The sequence below is a fragment of the Aquarana catesbeiana genome, linkage group LG03 (assembly GCF_042186555.1).
Source record: "Aquarana catesbeiana isolate 2022-GZ linkage group LG03, ASM4218655v1, whole genome shotgun sequence".
NCBI classification, from domain to species: Eukaryota; Metazoa; Chordata; class Amphibia; order Anura; family Ranidae; genus Aquarana; species Aquarana catesbeiana.
In genome coordinates, this window is record NC_133326.1 from 312,057,961 (window position 1) to 312,076,832 (window position 18,872).

General features: G+C 44.5%; 1 protein-coding gene across 5 annotated transcripts in view; it reads left to right on the forward strand.

The window, feature by feature from the left end:
- SLC41A2 (solute carrier family 41 member 2) overlaps positions 1–18,872 on the forward strand; it is a 192,275-nt gene that overhangs the window by 72,216 nt on the left and 101,187 nt on the right. For all 5 annotated transcript variants that reach the window (XM_073620286.1, XM_073620285.1, XM_073620284.1 and 2 more), the window contains one exon: positions 3,698–4,266. In XM_073620286.1, the coding sequence (XP_073476387.1) occupies positions 3,748–4,266 (519 nt within the window). In that variant the 5' untranslated portion in view covers positions 3,698–3,747. The remainder of the gene's footprint in view (positions 1–3,697; positions 4,267–18,872) is intronic.

Genomic DNA, 18,872 nt, shown 5'->3' on the forward strand with positions numbered 1-18,872 from the left:
AGGCCTTTTTTGGAACCCAAAAAAATGCGTTCAGAAGCTGAGTTTAGAGGCATTTCAAGTGCCAAACGCAGCTACCCGTGTTTAGGCGCGTTTTTCGTCTAGAAGCATTTTTAAAGGGAAACATTTTTATTTATTACTTTTGAGCCTGGAAAATGCTAAAAACACACCAAAAAACTCAATTATCACTGCCTACAAGCTTGATCTACCATGTGATATTCCCCTCATCAGCCAATTATGCTGTAAAATACAGGACTTGCATTACTTGACGCTAAAGTTGAGTCACCAACAGACACGTTCCTCATGTTCTTGTCCATGCGAACTAGACGGGGTCTAACCTTTTCCAAGAGAACGTCAAAGATGGCAATTGACATGCGTGTAAAATTTTAAAAATTCTCTGGGTAATTGCGCCGCTGAACATGGATATTAGAAAGTATACATGCGTTAAGCCATCAATGGATGTGTCCAGTAGCAATGAACTAGCGAGGTCCTCTCACGCAATTTTCTACATCTTTGGAGCCTCCGCAAAAGCAACATCAGGAGCATTTCCTCACACATGCTCATCATGGGGGCCATATTAACCACTTGGCTTTGAGCAGGTATATCTGAATGATGCCTGTAGTTACAAACATCATTCAGATATTGCTGGTTTCAGCCAGCGAATCTCTACACTATAGGAACGATCATAGCGGCCGTTCCACCGCTTGATCGTTCCTATGGGAGGCGAGAGGGGACGTCCCCCCCCCCCCCCTCCCGCCGCCCTCCGGTGCCTGCTCCGACTCACCGTTACGATCGGTGAGGTGGAGAGTGGATCCGCCGGCGCCGAATGTAGATCATAGAGATTTCCGGCGGACCAGATGGTCCCCGCAGTCTCTATGATCGTCGGAGGCCGTGCGCGATGTTATGACGTCACGCCCGGCCTCTCCATTCAAAAAAAGTGCGCCGCTTCGGCTTGGAAGCGGCGATCGTTTTATTTTCTTTTTTTTTATTTCAGGCTTCCCAGCCTAGTAGTGAGATATGGGGTCTTATTGACCCCATATCTCACTGTAAAGAGGTCCTGTCATGTTATATTGCTATTACAAGGGATGTTTACATTCCTTGTAATAGGAATAAAAGTGATCAATTTTTTTTTTTTTTTCAAAAAAGTGTCAAAATAAAAAAATATATAATTTAACAATAAAAAAAAAATTTTTTTTAAAGCGCCGCTGTCCCCGTGTGCTCGCACGCAGAAGCGAACGCATACGTAAGTCCCGCCCACATATGAAAACGGTGTTCAAACCATACATGTGAGGTATCGCTGCGAACGTTGGAGCGAGAGCAACAATTTTGGCCCTAGACCTCCTCTGTAACTCAAAACATGTAACCAGTAAAAAAATTTCAAGCGTCGCCTATGGGGATTTTTAAGTACCGAACATTGGCGCCATTCCACGAGCGTGTGCAATTTTGAAGCGTGACATGTTAGGTATCTATTTACTCGGCGTAACTTCATCTTTCACAAAATGCAAAAACATTGGGCTAACTTTACTGTAACGCGTTCGAAAAATTCCTGCGCAAATACTGTGTGAGATAAAAAGTTGCAACAACCGCCATTGTATTCTCTAGGGTCTTTGCTAAAAAAACATATATAATGTTTGGGGGTTCTATGTAATTTTCTAGCAAAAAAATGATGATTTTTACATGTAGGAGCGAAGTGCCAGAATTGGCCCGGTATTGAAGCGGTTAACAAACCAACCAAAAAATAACAGCTAGCTACAAGCATGCTGCTTTCTCAGCTGCTACTCACACTGTTCTCTCTCAGAATGGCTGAAATAGTTAATAAATACTTGTTTTTAGTGCTTTCTAATCATTTGGGAGGGTCTCCTGAGGTTATCTTTTAGTAAATGCTTCTGAACGCAATGGCTTGTAAACGCCCTTAAACACATGTTTTTAAACGTTTTATTACTAGCTGTAATGTTCCAGTGTTCAGGAGAGGTTGAGAAACGTCCCGTGTACATGAAGCCTTAGAAAATTGTGCCTTCATGTATGACCAAGCCTGCCTGTATTACTTGTTGCCTGAAAGAAGATGTTTCCATTCATGCTGACCTTCCTACAGTCGATAAGGTCAGGCAGAGTGTGTGTATGTGTGTGAGCTGTTTATATTTTACCACTTCAAATTGCAACAAAGGGAAGCATTCCGCTTTCTAGCATGGGGTAACAATATACATTGTCTATTACAGATGACATATGATTACCATAACTGTGCTGGATGGCTCATTGCTTCTTAGACCCCTTTCCCACTGGGTCGCTTTGCAGGCGCTACAGCGCTAAAAAATAGCGCTTGCAAAGCACCCTGAAACAGCCGCTGCAGTCTCTCCAATGTGAAAGCCCCGAGGGCTTTCACACTGGAGTGGTGCATTGGCAGGACGCTGAAAAAAGTCCTGCTCGCAGCATCTTTAGAGCGGTGAAGGAGCGGTGTATGCACCGCTCCTGCCCATTGAAATCAATGGGGCAGTGCGGCTATACCGCCGACATAGCGGTGCTCTGCGGGTGGTTTTAACCCTTTTTTGGCAGCTAGCGGGGGGTTAAAACCACCCTGCTAGCGGCTGGCCGCCACTAAAACGACGGTAAAGCAGCACTTTACCGCCGACCCCGCCCCAGTGTAAAAGGGGCCTTATTGAATAAGCCTTAAAGTGTATTCAAGCATTGTAAGTTTGATGAGATCATCTGGTTTGATCACCTGTGTGGCCAGCTGCTCTTTAATTGCTAGCAACACAGATTTGCTTTTATTGCATATGTGATCAGTCGGTTAATAAAAAATAAATCTTATTTTGCAGAGTGAGTGTCTACAGGACTATATTGAGGAAAACAGGTGTATAGGCCCTACAACCTTCCTTATATTGAATTAGAATACATTGTTGAGGTGGACATGCTACATGCTTTTGGTAGATTACCGTTTGTACGGTAGATTAAATATGTAAAACACATGAAAAAAGTAGATCTAAGCCCAACCACTAAAATGCTAATTAAATGAGCAAATGTATACAGACAGAATGTAAACGAATCTTCAGCAAATCAAATTCCACGAGCATGTTTAAGCTCAAGATAGTTGTGTGTGTTCTTTTTTTTTTTTTTTTTTTTTTACTATCACAAAGGAAGTAAGTGAAAATGGCTGGAGGCTTTCAGGAGCACCAAGATGGGGAAAAAAAATAAAAGATATTAGAGGGGAAAGCAAGCATTTAATTACCCCCCCCCCCCCAAAGAAATGGCAGTTTACGAAACATAGTTCGTAACAAATTAAATATCATCCAGTTAGGGTTTAGATCTTAATGGAAGCCTGTTCTGACTGAATTATGGAGGATACTAGTTGCCTTGTCTGTATATGGTTTCATATGTTGAGTCCTTACCCTGGAAGAGCATGCAGGTTAGAAAGTATAAATTCAGAACTCCTGATCTGCATTCATTTTCAAGATCAGTACCTTCAATGTATTGAAGCCACTGGTCCTTTTTAGAAGGTCAACAATGGCAGCATCCATATTCTCTCAGTACAGGTTTCCTTTAAGGCTTGTGGTGACTTGTATGCAATCTTCAAATACCACTGAATTGCCTTATATTGTTTTCTGTTTTGCTCATAAAATAAAATGTTTCTACAGTTTTCTGCCAGGAAAATGTATATATGTTTTATTGCCTCATATACTGATAGTCTTTTTTTCTTTTTGTTCAGGAGCCAAGTGAACAGTATTAAACCATTCCTGAAGGAGCAGCTGCTGCATAATGAGTGACCACGATGGGAGGCCATTCATAATATGTACAAAAGATGAGCCAGTAAGCAGGAATGTTAACGTGAATGCAGTTCAGTCTAAAGAATTCCTCACTCTTTTGCTGAGCATGGTTCCTCTAGCAAGTCACAAAGGTCAGGAAGAAAGACTGAAGAAAATCAATGGATTGTCACCCACTGGACATGGCTTTAACATCCGAGCAGATCAGCACTTGGAATACCACCATTTTTCTGAGCCGGGCTACCTTGCAAATGGCCCGCACTGCTCAAACCTATGCAGTACTGGTTATGACTTTGACAGCTATGATTATTGTGATGGAAGGGAGGTATCAGAAACAGATGCTATGCTGCAGGACAGTCGAACATCTGGGGATGAGGATACTGATGCCCTGGTGGAGGACAAAAAAAAGTTGCCAAAAGAATCTATCTTTGCCATGGCGCTTCAAATAATTGTGCCATTCTTGTTAGCAGGCTTTGGAACCGTGTCTGCCGGAATGGTTCTGGACATTGTACAGGTCTGTTTCAATATCTTAATATAGGGCAGTGTGCAAGGTTCAATAAACCATAGCAACCAATCAGAATTCATCTTTAAAGTGAACCTGCACCCAGATCATGCATACTAAAGTATTTACAAATTCTAAACAAGCGGTAAAAGCCCTTGTTCATCTCTGTATCTATAAGCATTGTAAGGAAATTTTTAAATAGACTAAACCTAACTAGTCTTAAAAATACTCCCTTCTAACACCAATGCTGACTAAACTGTATATACTTAACTTACTTCGCCTTACTTTGGTCCGGTCACATGATCTACCATGTGTCAGCCAGCTGCAGCGGAGAGCACTTAGTAATGGCTGGGAAAGCCTGGAGTGGTGACGTCACTCATAGGCTTCTATGGCCCATGCGAAAATGGGTAAATATATACATCTTTTTACACCGGTTAGTCAGCATAGGTAGTAGGAAGGGTAAGGGTGCATTATTAAGACTAGTTAGGTTTTGCCTGAAATTCTGTTTTCATTTTAAAAGTTCCCAACACAAGCATTAAAGTCTTTTGTTTAGAATGTTTGAGGCCTTCAAGCTAAGGTATAAACACTCATAAAAATATAAACAACCAGTTTATTTAAGTAGCTAGAAGTTTTTCTAATTTAGAATTTCTAGCAGATTTTTTGGTATTGCCTAGCCTCAAGTGCTGGTCTCAAATTACTAAGTTCAGCAAACCTTTAACACCTGACTGTCTTCTAAAAATAAAACCATGCCTCCAGTAATCAGGAGCAGATGGGTGTAGCATGCAAATATTTTAGGTGTCCATTTATGAAACTGATCAGCGGTGATCCCAAGGATCACCGCTGATCACAGTCCATTAGCAGTTTACAAAACAGATGATCATGGGAGAACATGTTCTCCGCCGATGATCTCCCCACACTGAGAATCTGTGAGTGACTGACACAACCGGCCAGTTGATGAAGCTGTGATCTGTCTTAGAATTCACACTCCCTGATTCACCAGCTCAGAGGAGTGAAGAGAGAATCCCGGGGGAAGGAGGAAGATTTTTTACTCTACTCCTTCCTCGTTCAGACCCCCCAAGCCACTACTACATCCCCCTGCCATGTCTATGTGTGTATATTATATATATATATATATATATATATATATATATATATATATATATATATATATATATATATATATATATATATATATATATTATAGCGGGGACAGCTATTTAGTAACTAGGTGGGCGGTCTCCTCCAGGAATGTCCGTGTACTGAGCAGTGATAATTTGTCACTGCTTAATAAACGGACATTTCTGTGTTTCAGTGAATTTCTGGTACTGTAATCTCGTAAAGTATCACAGGAATCCAGTATCAGGGGGGGTTCTCTACTGTTCAAAGCGTTTGTAGATTGCTTCACTCCTCCGAAGGAGAAGTGATCTACACCGCTTGATAAACTGGCATCCAGAGGAGAACGATCTCCTCTGTGAATGCCGGAGATTGGAGCAGTGAAAATTTCTTATCGTACATCACGGGACACAGAGCCATAGTAGTTACGATGTGGGTTATAGGCCACCTTCAGGTGATGGACACTGGCACGCCCTAAGAAAAAAGTGCCCTCCCACTACTGGGAGTACCTCAGTTTTTTTGCGCCAGTGTCTAAGGTGTTGGTCACGAATAAAGATGTGCTGTGCTGAGCTCCACTAGAGCAATCCTTGCTGGGGCTATCTGCATCCATTCAAAGTGTCTCTCCTGGCCAAATTGAATGGTACCCGGGCCTCGTATCCGAAGAAACAAGGTTTTCCTGTGAATGCTTCTTTTTTTAGAGAGCTTTTTTTTTCTCCCCACTCATCACCCCCCTGAGCTGACGGTCTCCCCCTCTTGGGGAAGGAGAGCTCAGAGTTTTTCTTGAAAATAAAAAAAAAAGCAGAAAAAAATAGCGTGACCATCGCGAGGCTCGGCGGCTTGCAGCCCCCCCCCCCCCGCCCCGTGCTGTTTTCTCGGTAGGTCCGAGAGGACCTGTAGTCCACCACTCGTGCGGGAAAGGCTTTACTTTAAAAAGTGGGAAGAGCCGTAGGCAAGGAGGGGGTGTGGGGCTTAGCGGCGTTGGCGTTCTCCGACGCCCAAACACAAGAAGGCAATCTTTTAAAAGCACATTTGTGTGTTCCTGCAGGCTGTGGAGGGACACAAGCGCAAAGAGGTGGTATTAACAGGTTTGGTAACACAGGCATTTCCTTTGACACATTTTTTACTGCTTCATCAGGCTGGGCATTAATAGCAGCAATTGTGCTGGACTATAGCCCTAGCAGTGTATGCATTCCATCTGATAGTGCCTCTGCTTTGTGCATCAGGCTATGAGCGGAAGGGGGACAAGGAACACCTCAAAGGGTTCTAGAGGATCTGTTGTTTCATTACAACCTAAATCCATGTCTAAAAAAGATGGCATACTCCTTTTGAGAGTGATGTGGCCATCAGGGGGCGCTAGTGTTGCAGCAGCTCTGGACACTTCAGCCCCTATATATATCACTGAGGAGGTTTTTTCTTCTACCTTTTTAAGTTTGGAACAGAAGATTGATGCTTTATTCGCTTCCCGCAGTGGGCCCAAGCGTAGCAGATCCCCGTCCATTGCTCAGGATCCTCATACTGAGGAACAAGGGGCGAGAGATCATGAAGTTCTCTCAAAGGATCAGGAAGAGGCTGATGACTCTTCTTCCAAAGATCCTAATATGGAGGGATTGGCCTCAGGAGAGACTGTTGGTACCCTACCTTACTAAGTTGGTCCGCTCGACTTTTTTACTGCCTGTAACGCAGTCTATTGATGAGCCCACCTCTGGTTTGGGATCACTAAAGCCTCCCCAATCTGTTGATACCTTTCCTATCCATTCATGGTTAAAAAAGCTTATGTATTCTGAGTGGGAGCACCCACATAAACAGTTTTTTTTTCTCCAAAAAAGTTTTCTATACTTTCTCCTATGGAGGAGTAATTCTATAAGAAATTGGGGATTCCAGCAATTGATGCTGCTATATCTTCTGTAAACAAAAACCTGACTTGTCCTGTAGACAATGCGCAAATGTTGAAGGATCCAACAGATAAAAAGTTGGAATTTCTCTTTAAGAACAACATTGCTCTTGCAGGTTCATTCGTTCAGCCGGTACTAGCGGTGTTTGGGGTATCTCGGTCCATAAAGGACCAGTTTGTAGAGGTACTCAAAATTATTCCTGATCAGCAGGTCCAGCAGATGGCTTGCATATCAGAGGCACTGTGTTTCACAGTGGATGCTATGAAAGATTGTATTATACAAGCCTCTCGGCTTATGCTAGGGCTGGCACATGTGCGCAGAGTCCTATGGTTGAAAAATTGGTCAGCCGAAGTGCCATGTAAAAAGCTCTTGGCCAGTTTCCCATTTCATGGTGAACGGTTGTTTGGAGATGATCTGGATAAGTATATCCAAAGAATTTCCAATGGGAAAAGTTCTCTTTTACCAGTAAAGAAGAAGTTTAAACGTTTTTCCTTTTAAACGTGCATCTTCTCCAGTGCCAGGAGCATCTGCCTCCAGGCAGTCTCGGCGGCCTCCACCGTCAGGTTCAAGAGGAAGACCTCAAGGGCCGTCCCAGGGCCAAAAGAGGACTTGGGGCAGGAAGCCCGTGTAGCAAAATACTAAAGCCTCCTTATGAAGGGGCACCCCCGCTCGCTCGAGTGGGGGGAAGGCTTCTACACTTTTCAGAGATCTGACAGGAACATTGTCAGGACAGATAGGTGGCTTCCTCAATTTCTCTAGGTTACAAACTAGAATCTTGAATTCCTGTCTCCTCGTTTTTTTAGGATCAAACGTTTCCAGAGACCCATGGAAAAGGAAGTCTCTCTTTCTGGCTCTGGATCATCTCTTGTCTCAGAAAGTGATATCAGAGGTACCCACAGAAGAGCAGGGATCGGGGTTTTATTCAAACCTCTTCATGGTACCAAAACCAAACGGGGAGATCTCGAGGATCTAAATCGGCACTTGAATATCCGTTCCTTCCGCATGGAGTCAATCCGACCGCTTGTCTCCATTCTACAAGGAGGAGAATTTTTGGCATTGATCGACATCAAAGATGCCTATCTCAATGTGCCAATTTTTTTCCGCTCATCAGAACTTTCTGCGCTTCGAGGTAGAAAATCGTCATTTTCAGTTTGTGGCTCTGCCTTTTGGTCTAGCCACCGCACCTCGAGTGTTCACAAAGATCCTGGCCCCTCCTTTAGCCAGGTTAGGGGCTCAGGGTATAACAATTCTAGCCTACCTAGACTATCTGCTCTTAGTAGATCAGTCAGTTTAGTCTCAGCCGTGAGTTACCTAGAATTCCTAGGCTGGATTCTCAACCTAGAAAAATCCTCCTTAAAACCATCAAGGAGATTGCAGTGGGGCTGATCATAGATACAGTTCAAAAGAAGGTATTCTTACCCCAGGGAAGGATCAGTTCCATAAAGGAACTGATTTGGTTTATCAAAACAAAGAGAAATCCTTCTATTCGGCTTTGCATGAAATTGTTAGGAAAGATGGTGGTCGTTCCTTATGTGCAGTTTCATTCAAGACTGCTGCAAAACCGTATTCTGTCAACTTGGAACAAGAAGGTTCAGGCTTTGGCCTTTCCAATGCACTTATCCCCCGAGGTGCGTCAGAGCATCTGTCCAGGGGAAGTGGTCCAAGTCAGAAAGGACCTTGCCCATCAATATTCTAGAAATTCGGGCAGTACATCTGGCCCTAGAGGCCTAGATGCTCAGATTACAAAATTGTCCTGTCAGGATTCAATCCGACAATGCCACGGCTTTAGCCTACATCAATCGCCAAGGGGCCACGAGAAGTCCGTGCAGCCCAAAAAGAGGTGAATCGTTTTCTATCTTTGGCAGAAAGCAACATTCCTTGCCTATCGGCGATTTTTATACCAGGGTTAGAAAATTGTCTGGCAGACTACTTGAGTCGCCAACAATTGTTTCCGGGAGAATGGTCCCTTCACCCCGACATCTTTCTGTCGATATGTCAAAGATGTGGTGTTCTGGACGTGTATCTGTTCGCGTCCAGATTCAACAGCAAGGTCGACAACTTTGTGTCAAGAACGAGGGATCCGCTGGCATGGGGAACAGACGCCTTGGTCCTTCCATGGAATCAGTTTTCACTGGTCTATGCATTCCCTCCGGTTCTTCTGCTTCCGCGCCTTCTTTGCAGGATCAAGCAGGAAGGTAAGGAGGTGATTCTGGTGGCCCAGGAGATCTTGGTTTGCCGAAATCATAAAGATGGCGGTAGGGGACCCTTGGACCCTGCCACTGTGGCCAGACCTTCTCGCGCAAGGTAGGGTATTCCATCCTACCTTACAAACACTAAATTTAATGGTTTGGCTATTGAAACCCACATTCTAAGGACCGTGGGCTGTCTCCTTCAGTAGTGTCTACTTTGGTTAATGCTAGGAAGCCAGCCTCCAGAGTTATATACAATAGAGTTTGGAAGGCATATATCTCCTGGTGTGAATCCAGGGGTTGGCACCCCAGAAAATATGTCATAGGTAGGATCCTTGAATTCCTACAGATGGGATTGGAAATGAAGCTGGGCTTGAGTACTATCAAGGGCCAGGTCTCGGCCTTATCAGTATTGTTTCAATGGCCTTTTGCTTCTCACTCTCTGGTTCGTTTATTCAGGGGGTAACGCGGATTAATCCTCCCGTCAGAACACCCCTTAACCCTTGGGATTTGAATTTAGTCTTGTGGGCTTTACAAAAACAGCCTTTTGAGCCTATACAGGATATTTCCTTGGTCCTCTTGATGAGGAAGATCATTTTTTTTTTGATTGCCATATCCTCTGCCAGAAGAGTATCAGAGTTGGCGGCTCTTTCTTGTAAAGAGCCATATTTGATTATTCATAAGGATAAGGTGGTATTACGGCCTCATCTTAGATTCCTACCAAAGGTAGTGACAGATTTTCATTTAAACCAGGATATTGTCCTACCTTCTTTTTTTCCCAGAACCTCGATCTATGGAAGAGAGGTCACTGCATTCCCTTGATGTAGTGAGAGTGGTCAAAGTCTATTTAAAGGTGATCGCGCAGATTCGCAAAACAGATGTTTTGTTTGTATTGCCAGAAGGTCCAGAAAGAGGACAGACAGTGTCAAAATCTACTGTTTCCAAATGGATTTGTCAAGTGATTGTTCAAGCTTATGGTCTAAAGAGGAAAATTCCTCCTTTTCATGTTAAAGCGCACTCCACCAGGGCTGTTAGTGCTTCTTGGGCAGTGCATCACCAGGCCTCCATGGCTCAGATCTGCAAGGCCGCAACTTGGTCTTCAGTCCATACATTTACCAGATTCTATCAAATCGATGTAAAAGGTCATGAGGATATCGCCTTTTGGCGCAGTGTACTGCAGGCTGCAGTATGAGTCCTCTAGTCTTTTAATGCCCTACTTTTTGTTGTGTCTCCCTCCCTTCAGTTGGCATTGCTATGGGACATCCCACATAATAACTACTATGGCTCTGTGTCCCGTGATGTACAATAAGAAAATAGGATTTTTATAACAACACTTTTTGTCTTAGGGCGTGCCAGTGTCCATCCCCTGAAGGTGGCCTATAACCCACATAGTAACTACTGTGTCCCGTGATGTACTTCAAAGAAAAGTATTTTTCAGGAAAGCTGTTATAAAACTCCTATTTTTTCACTGCTTCATAAACGGACACCACAATCTGCTAAAGATAAGCCACATCAACAATAAAGTGACTCAGCTTTTCCATGACATTATTCTTAGGGCTGTCTTCTAAGCATTCATGAATGGGTATTCTGCTTTTACCTGAATGTATCCAATAGGCGCTAATTGTTGAGGATGCCAATCACAACAGGAAACTGGTTTCTTGCTGTCACTGATATAGTTCCTCAAATTTTTCTTGGACAGTGACGGCCTGATATCTTGAGCCAAACATCTCACAGATTTCAGAAACATATTTACTGCTGCGTTCCAAAAACATGGATGGCAGCTGACCACCAAAGTGCATTTCATTGTTTTGAATAGCTTCTGGTCTGTGAGAGCTTACTAATCAGTAGTTAATTCCTAGGGACTTGAAGCTGTAGGACAACTTCTTCTGCCAAACAAAGATGACCAGTTTAGACACTGCAGGACAGGGTCACAGAGCTCCAGATAACAATAGGAAATTATTTATGGATGTTTAATATATATTCACAAAATAATAATGTCGCCAAGCAGCCTCCCTATATAAATAAACAGCACAGTGATGTGTTTCACACACATACAATAGATCTAAAAGCAAAAAAATTGTGCAGTGCTTAAATACAATAATACCTTGAACAATATAAAAAAAATTATAATAAATGCTGTGCTCTTCAAAAAAAACACAGAATGAAATGTGAAACCTATTGCAGATCCCAAAGTAGTTCACACAAAGTTCTATCCAAAAGTGCATTAACGTCCATATGTAAGCCTCAAAATACTTTGACAAAGGTAATATAGTCCTCACTCAATTCTCTGTGCTTCAAAATGGTGTAAAAGCACAAACCTCCACTGTCACCTCCACACTTCTGTCCAAAAAAAATTCACCAAAATATGGGATGTCTAAAAAAAATAAAAAGTTTCTCCCCGCAAGGTAATATAATGTGCTAGTATGCATCGCCCTGGGCACAGCACAGAGCTCTGAAGGAACTGGATGGGTATGCCCTTCCTTCAGAGCGGGTGGCGGTGATGTCACCGGCTGCTGCTCGCTGGAATATCTCGTAAACAGTGCATGTTTAGGAGATATTCATTTAACCTACAGGTAAGCTTATTTTTTTTTTTTTTTTTTTAGTTTTAAAATGTTTATTAAAGAGCAGTAGCATACAAATCAAAGACAAGAATTCAATGCATAGAGGAAACTAACAAAATCTGTAACCTTCAACAGTCATTGCCATTGCCATGCAGAGAGCTATGCACATAAACATTTTAAATGTATAAGATTTGCCATAGTGAACTTTTGAAAATTAAATACATGTCTCTCAACAATGACACTTAAGTAGAGGGTCGAGACAATCCGGAAGTGCCTCTCCCGGAAAGTGATTACTGAGAAAGTAAAATTGATACTTCCTGGGGCGTTAACGTCTTTGTCCCCCCTAGGTTCCCAAACGACCTGCCACTATGGGCTCTTACTGCGGGAACGTCTGGAGAGCTCCCAGGGGATCAAAACCTAAGCCCTGACTCCCTGGACTGTAAGAGTCTGGTATCCCTGAGGGGGAGAGCACTTTCCCGACCATCCAGCCCATGCATAGGAGATAATCTTCAGTAGTGCTATTTCAGGAATGACAACTTGTCAGGTGGGGTACGAGCAGGATGCCCAAATAGAGAGGAGAGGAAACGTGTGAAAAAGAAGGCAGAGTTAGAAAAGAGAAGATCAATGAGGAGGGGAGAGGTTCCGTGACGTATTCTCCATACCTGGGAGGATTGGAATATCACAAAGCGTGGCCCATGGTTCCCAGGTGGCTTTAAATCTTTCAATTTTATCGTTTAGTTTCGCTACTATAAGCTCTTGTGCCATGATCCATGAGACTTTTCTTCTTCAAGCCTGAAAGGAGACCGAGGGCTTCTTCCAGGCTTTTGCTATGGTAATTTTAGCTCCCACCAGTATGAAGAAAGAGAGCATTTGTAAGTGTTTAGTCAGGTTAGGTATGTATTGATTAAGTAGCGCTATTGTAGGAGTAGGGGTAATCAGTTCTCCTGTTAAGGAGCTAATGGTGCGCAAAATCTTCTTCCAAAAGGATCTGATGCGAGGGCATGTCCACCATATATGAATCATGGAACCTTCTAGCTCACATCATCGAAAGCATAACTTTTAAGCTAGCTTCAATTAAGGATACATTGCAGATACCTTTAGAGGAGCGTGTCGAGACCCGAAACCACTCAGAGGCGTTCCAGGCGCTGCCCGTGTCCTCCTCCCAGGCCCAAGCGTATGTTGGTTTATCCAAATTCGTTTGAAGTGCTGCATAAATCGGGGAGATACCTCCCCTCTGGTCCATAGAGCCTGTGCACCACCGTTCATAAGGTGTTATAGAGGGAGGGTCCTTCCCGGTGGACCAGATAGTGTGTAAAAAATGAGAAATTTGCATGAATCTGAACCTTTCCGAATCCGGCATATCCAGATTTTCCTTACACTGAGCCAGGGTAAGTGGACCCTTGGAGGACAGGAAGTGCCCTATACGGTAGAGGCCCTTTTCTATCCACCAGCGGAACACTTGTATATTAAGACCCGGAGCGAAAATCGTGTTATGGAAAAGATGGGCCAATGGTTTCAGCGGGGAAATCAGGGAGTGATTTATGTAAAGTTTGGTACATAAAGCAATCGAGTGGGATAGAGTGGGGGCCATTATAGCTGGCCTACTTTTGGTGTCTGACCATAAGAGGTAATCGATAGTGTTAAGAGGGAGGCTTTTCTTTCCATAGTAACCCAATCAGGTTTGGGGTTCCTAGAGTATACTATCGAAATTTGTGATAATTGAGCTGCCTGATAGTAACCCCACAAATCTGGTAACCCCAATCCTCCCTGTGACTTTAGGCGTAACAAAGTGCGTGAAGGGCACCTATAACCCTTATTACCCCAAACAAAGCGTATAATTTCTGACTGAAATTTACTGAGGCTTCGCTTCCTGATTGGGACTGGTAGAGAACGAGAAAGGTATAAGAGGCGTGGGAGGAGCGTCATCTTAACCTCATGCACCCTTCCTAGCCAGGATAGACCACATCTAGACCACTTGGTCAGCTCTGCTCTACATTTATTGAACATGGGCGGGTAATTAGCTTTAAAAAGATTATTTATGTTCGGGGTTAGTTTGATCCCTAGATAAGGAAGTGCGGCCGAGGCCCATGAAAAGTCAAAATTATTAGAGAGGTGTGCAAGTGAGTCACTAGGTATTGTTATATTTAAAGCCATGGATTTATTCATATTGACCTCTAGACCAGATATCGCCGTGAACTCCTTCAGCGTCCTATAGATCATAGGTATAGAGATTAATGGGGAAGTAATATAAAGAAGGAGGTCGTCGGCATAGAGCGCTGGCCATAATCACTATGGCCAGCGTTTCAATGGCCATAGCAAAAAGGTTAGGGGTTAGAGTAGAGCAAATTAATTAAATTCAAAAAATGAGCCCCAAAACCCCATCTCCGTAGGATAACAGACAGGTACGCCCAATCTACTGAATCAAAGGCTTTGTTTAAATCAATCGAAAGGAGATAGCCTTTCTGAGGAGGTCCCCCGTCCCACTGGGACTGCAGGAGGGAAATGATATCTATGGTCCGACGGATCTGGTCTGGGCCCTGTCTCCCAGGGATAAAGCCCACCTGATCCCTATGTATATATAAAGGGATGAAACTCGCAACTCTGTTTGCCAGTATCTTTGTCATAATTTTGATGTCATTATTTATCAGCGAGATGGGGCGGTAATTGCCCACTTCACTTTTATCTTTGCCCGGTTTGGGTATAACCGATATGTATGCTGAGTTGAGGTCTGTACCAAGGTGAGACCCCTCCCTAAGTGCATTAAAGAGTCTCGTCAGGTGGGGGGGCAGACAAGAACCAAACTTCTTATAGTAACCATTTGGGAAGCCGTCAGGACCTGGCGAGGAACCCACCTTTAATGTTTTGATAGTGTCTAGTACTTCCGAATTTGAAAAGGGATTCTCCAGGAGGTCCCTGTGTTCGTATGACAAAGTATGTAGCGTAAGGGAGTCCAGTAAGGAATGCTGAGACCGTCGGGGGGATGAAAGTTTCGGCTTGTAAAGGTCTGAATAAAATTGATGGAAAGCGGCCATGATCTTTTCGGGATTCTGGGTCAGGTTCCCTGAGGGTAGCCTAATTTTCGGGAAAGCCAAAGAGCGGGGTTTGGGGCTCAGTTTGACTGCCAGTTTAGACCCGATCTTGTCCTTTTGGGAGTAAAGTTTAGCCCCCGTCCACCTAAGGTGCCTTTCTGCTGCTGTAGTCAGGTGTAGGTTTAGAAGGGTTCTGGCCTTATCCAAGTTTGCCAAGGATTCAGGTGTGGGGTTTTGTTTATGGGCCTTCACAGAGTTATGGAATTCCTCTGTCAGTCTGATTGTGTCTACTCTGTGTTCCACCTTAAGTTTGGACGACACTTGTATCAGTTTCCCCCTAATTACGGTCATGTGGGCTGCCTAGACAGTTACCGGGGAAACCTCACTTGTCACGTTAATTTGGAAATATTCCTTGATGGCTTCTTCTAGTAAGGAACATTGCACTGGGTCACTCAGTAGAGATTCCTGCAAGCACCAGCGAGGTGGGCCCCCAGTGCCCCCAGTCCTCTTCGTGTACAGTGTCACCATCGAATGGTCGGATAAGGGAGTATCTACTATCCTGGACCTCCTAACCAGTGGGATCGATGCCGAACGCGTGAAAATGTGGTCTATCCTGGCATAGGAATTATGAGGTGCAGAAAAGTGAGTGTAATCCTTCACATGCGGATTAGTCTCTCTCCAGATATCAATCAGTCCCGCCTCATGAAGCAACCTCGCAATTTTGACACTCTGTCTGGAGGGGCGTCTAGGTGTTGGCTTACCCTCAGTAAACTTATCAAGGGAAAAGTCAAAAGCCGTGTTGGAGTCTCCGCCTATAAAAATCATACCGCGCAGGTGGGGTTGTAATTTGTGTAATAGGGATTCAAAAAAGGTTTTCTGCCCTTTATTAGGGGAGTAGTAGGATACAAAAGTGTAGAGTTCACCGTCTATATGGCCAGACACCAGAATATACCGGCCCTGTGGGTCAATTATTACCTCTGATTGTGAGATATTGATGTGTTTGGCAAAGCAGATAGCTACCCCTTTTAGTTTTGTTGTCTGCGGAAGCTAAGAAAAATTGTGGCAAGCGTTGGTGGAGGAAAGTGGGCTTATATGTAGAAGGAAAATGGGTCTCCTGGATGAGTAGAACATCCGCATGCATGGAGTGGTACATTTGGAATAGTTTCCTACGTTTTACGGGGGGGGTTGAGACCCTGAGTGTTGTGAGAGATGATTTTAAGAGAGGAGGAAGAGCCGTGTGCATCAGCCATATACCAGAGGAGGTGTACCTATGAAAAGAATCTGTGTCTTACCACTGTTGAGCAGAGAGATCGAGTCAGGCAGCATGATGAACCATTGAGCCCAATACTGTGTACCTGCGTTGGGAGGCCACGAACACGCCTGGAACCTTGGAGTACTCAGATGAGCATAGAAAAGGGAAGAGAAGGAAGGAAGGAAAGAAGAGAAACAAATACGTTGCATTAAACTGAAATAGATGCATATCTAACAGATAAATTCCCTGGTAACAGTAAACCTTGGGGTCCTCGACCCCCTTCCCACCCCTGGGTTGAAGTGAACTCGCCACTTCAATCCCCTAATCCTGAGAAGTCCAGAAACCCCAGCTAGGGGGGATCCGGAAAGGAAACCAAGTACACCTGCTGTGAACCTGGTTTCCACTAGAGGCGTGCTGGGTCCACCACAGCCCCGACGCCTAAATAAAAATCATAACTAAAGGCTGTTCTAAAGCAATATGCAATATGCAGAACGACCCAGAAAAAAAGAATGTAACTGTAAACCTTTTATGTCACTGTTTGTACCAAACCTAGCCCGTCCAGCGCCCAGTACCCCAGTCAATGAGGCTGTGAGCCTAGGAGAGCCGACAGACATCAATCGGGGAGTTCCTGGGCTCTGAGTACCAAGTTGGAGGAGACCCCCCTGGGTCCCGTGAGTCTCTCCCCTCACGCCGCCCGCGATTTGACCATCACCAGCCCTGTGAAGGGTCAAGTGAGAGCCACAAATATGCAGAGAAGAAGAAAAAAATAAAAATAAAGCAACTTAGAACTCTCGTAACCTATTTAGGAGTCCCACAGGGTGTGAGACTTCAAAACCTGCCGTTAAAGATCAAGGCGAGTAAGATAACCATAAATGTAAAATCTAATAAACCGAACAGGAAAGTTTTCTAAGGAAGTCCGTATGAGTGTACTACCCCCTCCCCTCCCCCACGGCAATGACCAACACCGCCGGGTTTAGGTAACTTCCAGTCCGACATGAATTTGGACTAAGTCCCCCTCCTGGACATAGCTGGTGAAGAGAGTATTTCAGAAGTGGTCCAGTTAGTGAGGGGTGATGTACGGAAGTCCTAAAAGACATCTGGGAACAGAAGAAGGGGAAAACCGGAAAGTCCCCGGTCAGTACCTGAGTCCCTGTACATAACCGGTAAGTCATGGCGGAGCGTTTTCCTTGGAACGCTTGTGGTTTGGTTGTAGCCAGGTGGGTCGCAGTGGGCTAGCTGGCGGAGGTCTTTTAGAGGACGGTGTGGAGCCCCTGGCTGTCTTAGTGTTGGGGGGTTCCTGCACAATTAGGCCCAAGTGCAGAAACAAGCGTTCCCCTTCGGCAAATGATGAGAATGCATAGTTCTTATTTCTGTAGGAGAAATTCAAACGGAGAGGAAAGGACCACCGGTATGTAATTTCTTTGTCCATCAGAATCTGCAGGAGCGGTTTAAGTGCACGTCTCTTCTGTACTGTGTACGGTGATAAGTCCGCAAACACCTGAATTTTATGGCCCATTAGCTTTAGATCTTCAGAGAGCCTGGACTTTTTCATGACCTCCTCCTTCACCGAATAGAAATGTGGTTTCACAATTATATCCCGAGGGAGACCATCTGAGCGGGGGGGGGGTTGCAGAGCTCTGTGGGCCCTATCCAATTCCAAACGGCGATCAGGAATGCCTGGGATGAGACCCTTGAGCAGAGATTTTACAGCAGCGTTCACATCCTTTTCAGACTCAGGGAGCCCCCTGATTCTAAAGTTATAACGTCTAGACCTGTTCTCGAGGTCATCGATCTTTGCAAATGCAGCTTCTAGCTGATCCTGAACATCCTGAATTCTGGCTGAGTTCCGGTTAATCCTCGCCACTGATTGATCTGCTTTCCTTTCTATAGTGTCCATTCTCAACCCTATTTGCTGTAGATCAGCATGGATGGACGATGTAATTTGGGCTGCGTTTGCTGCTAAGCTTTTAGAAAGCAGTTGGGAGAAAGCTGTCATCATGGAGGGGAAATCATTTGGAATGGGGGTGGCAGCCATTTCCTCACTCACTGACAGGAGCATGCCTGTGTGTGGATCTAGCATGGGTGTGGAGGGGAGACCGTCATTCGTTCTATTCAACAGAGACTCTGTTGAAGCAGGAGAAGCAGCCCAGTCCCTGGGTGGAGAGGAGGTACCTGGGGATTGTGGAGTTGATAAGTCCTGATCCGCAATGGATACCTCAGCTTCCTCCGCGCTGTGTGTGCCTCGCGCCGCCATTTTGGCATAGCTGAGGGGAACGGCCGCCGCCGTCATCTGGCTGTTGAGGTTCCTCCTCGTTGGTGCATGCGCTCTCACCTACAGGTAAGCTTTATTATAAGCTTACCTGTAGGGAAAAAGGGCACAGTAGAGTTTGCTACCACTTTAAAGGAGATCCCTCTCTGGCCCTCTCCAGACTGTCTCAGCAGATGTGGAAGAAAAAAACTTTTTTCCCTCAAGTGCAGGTCAAAAAAAGAGAATAGACCCGATCTAAGTGTTCTCTGCTTGCACATGGTCATTGATGCACTTTTGGATAGAGCTTTGTATTATTATTTTGTTATATTTCACA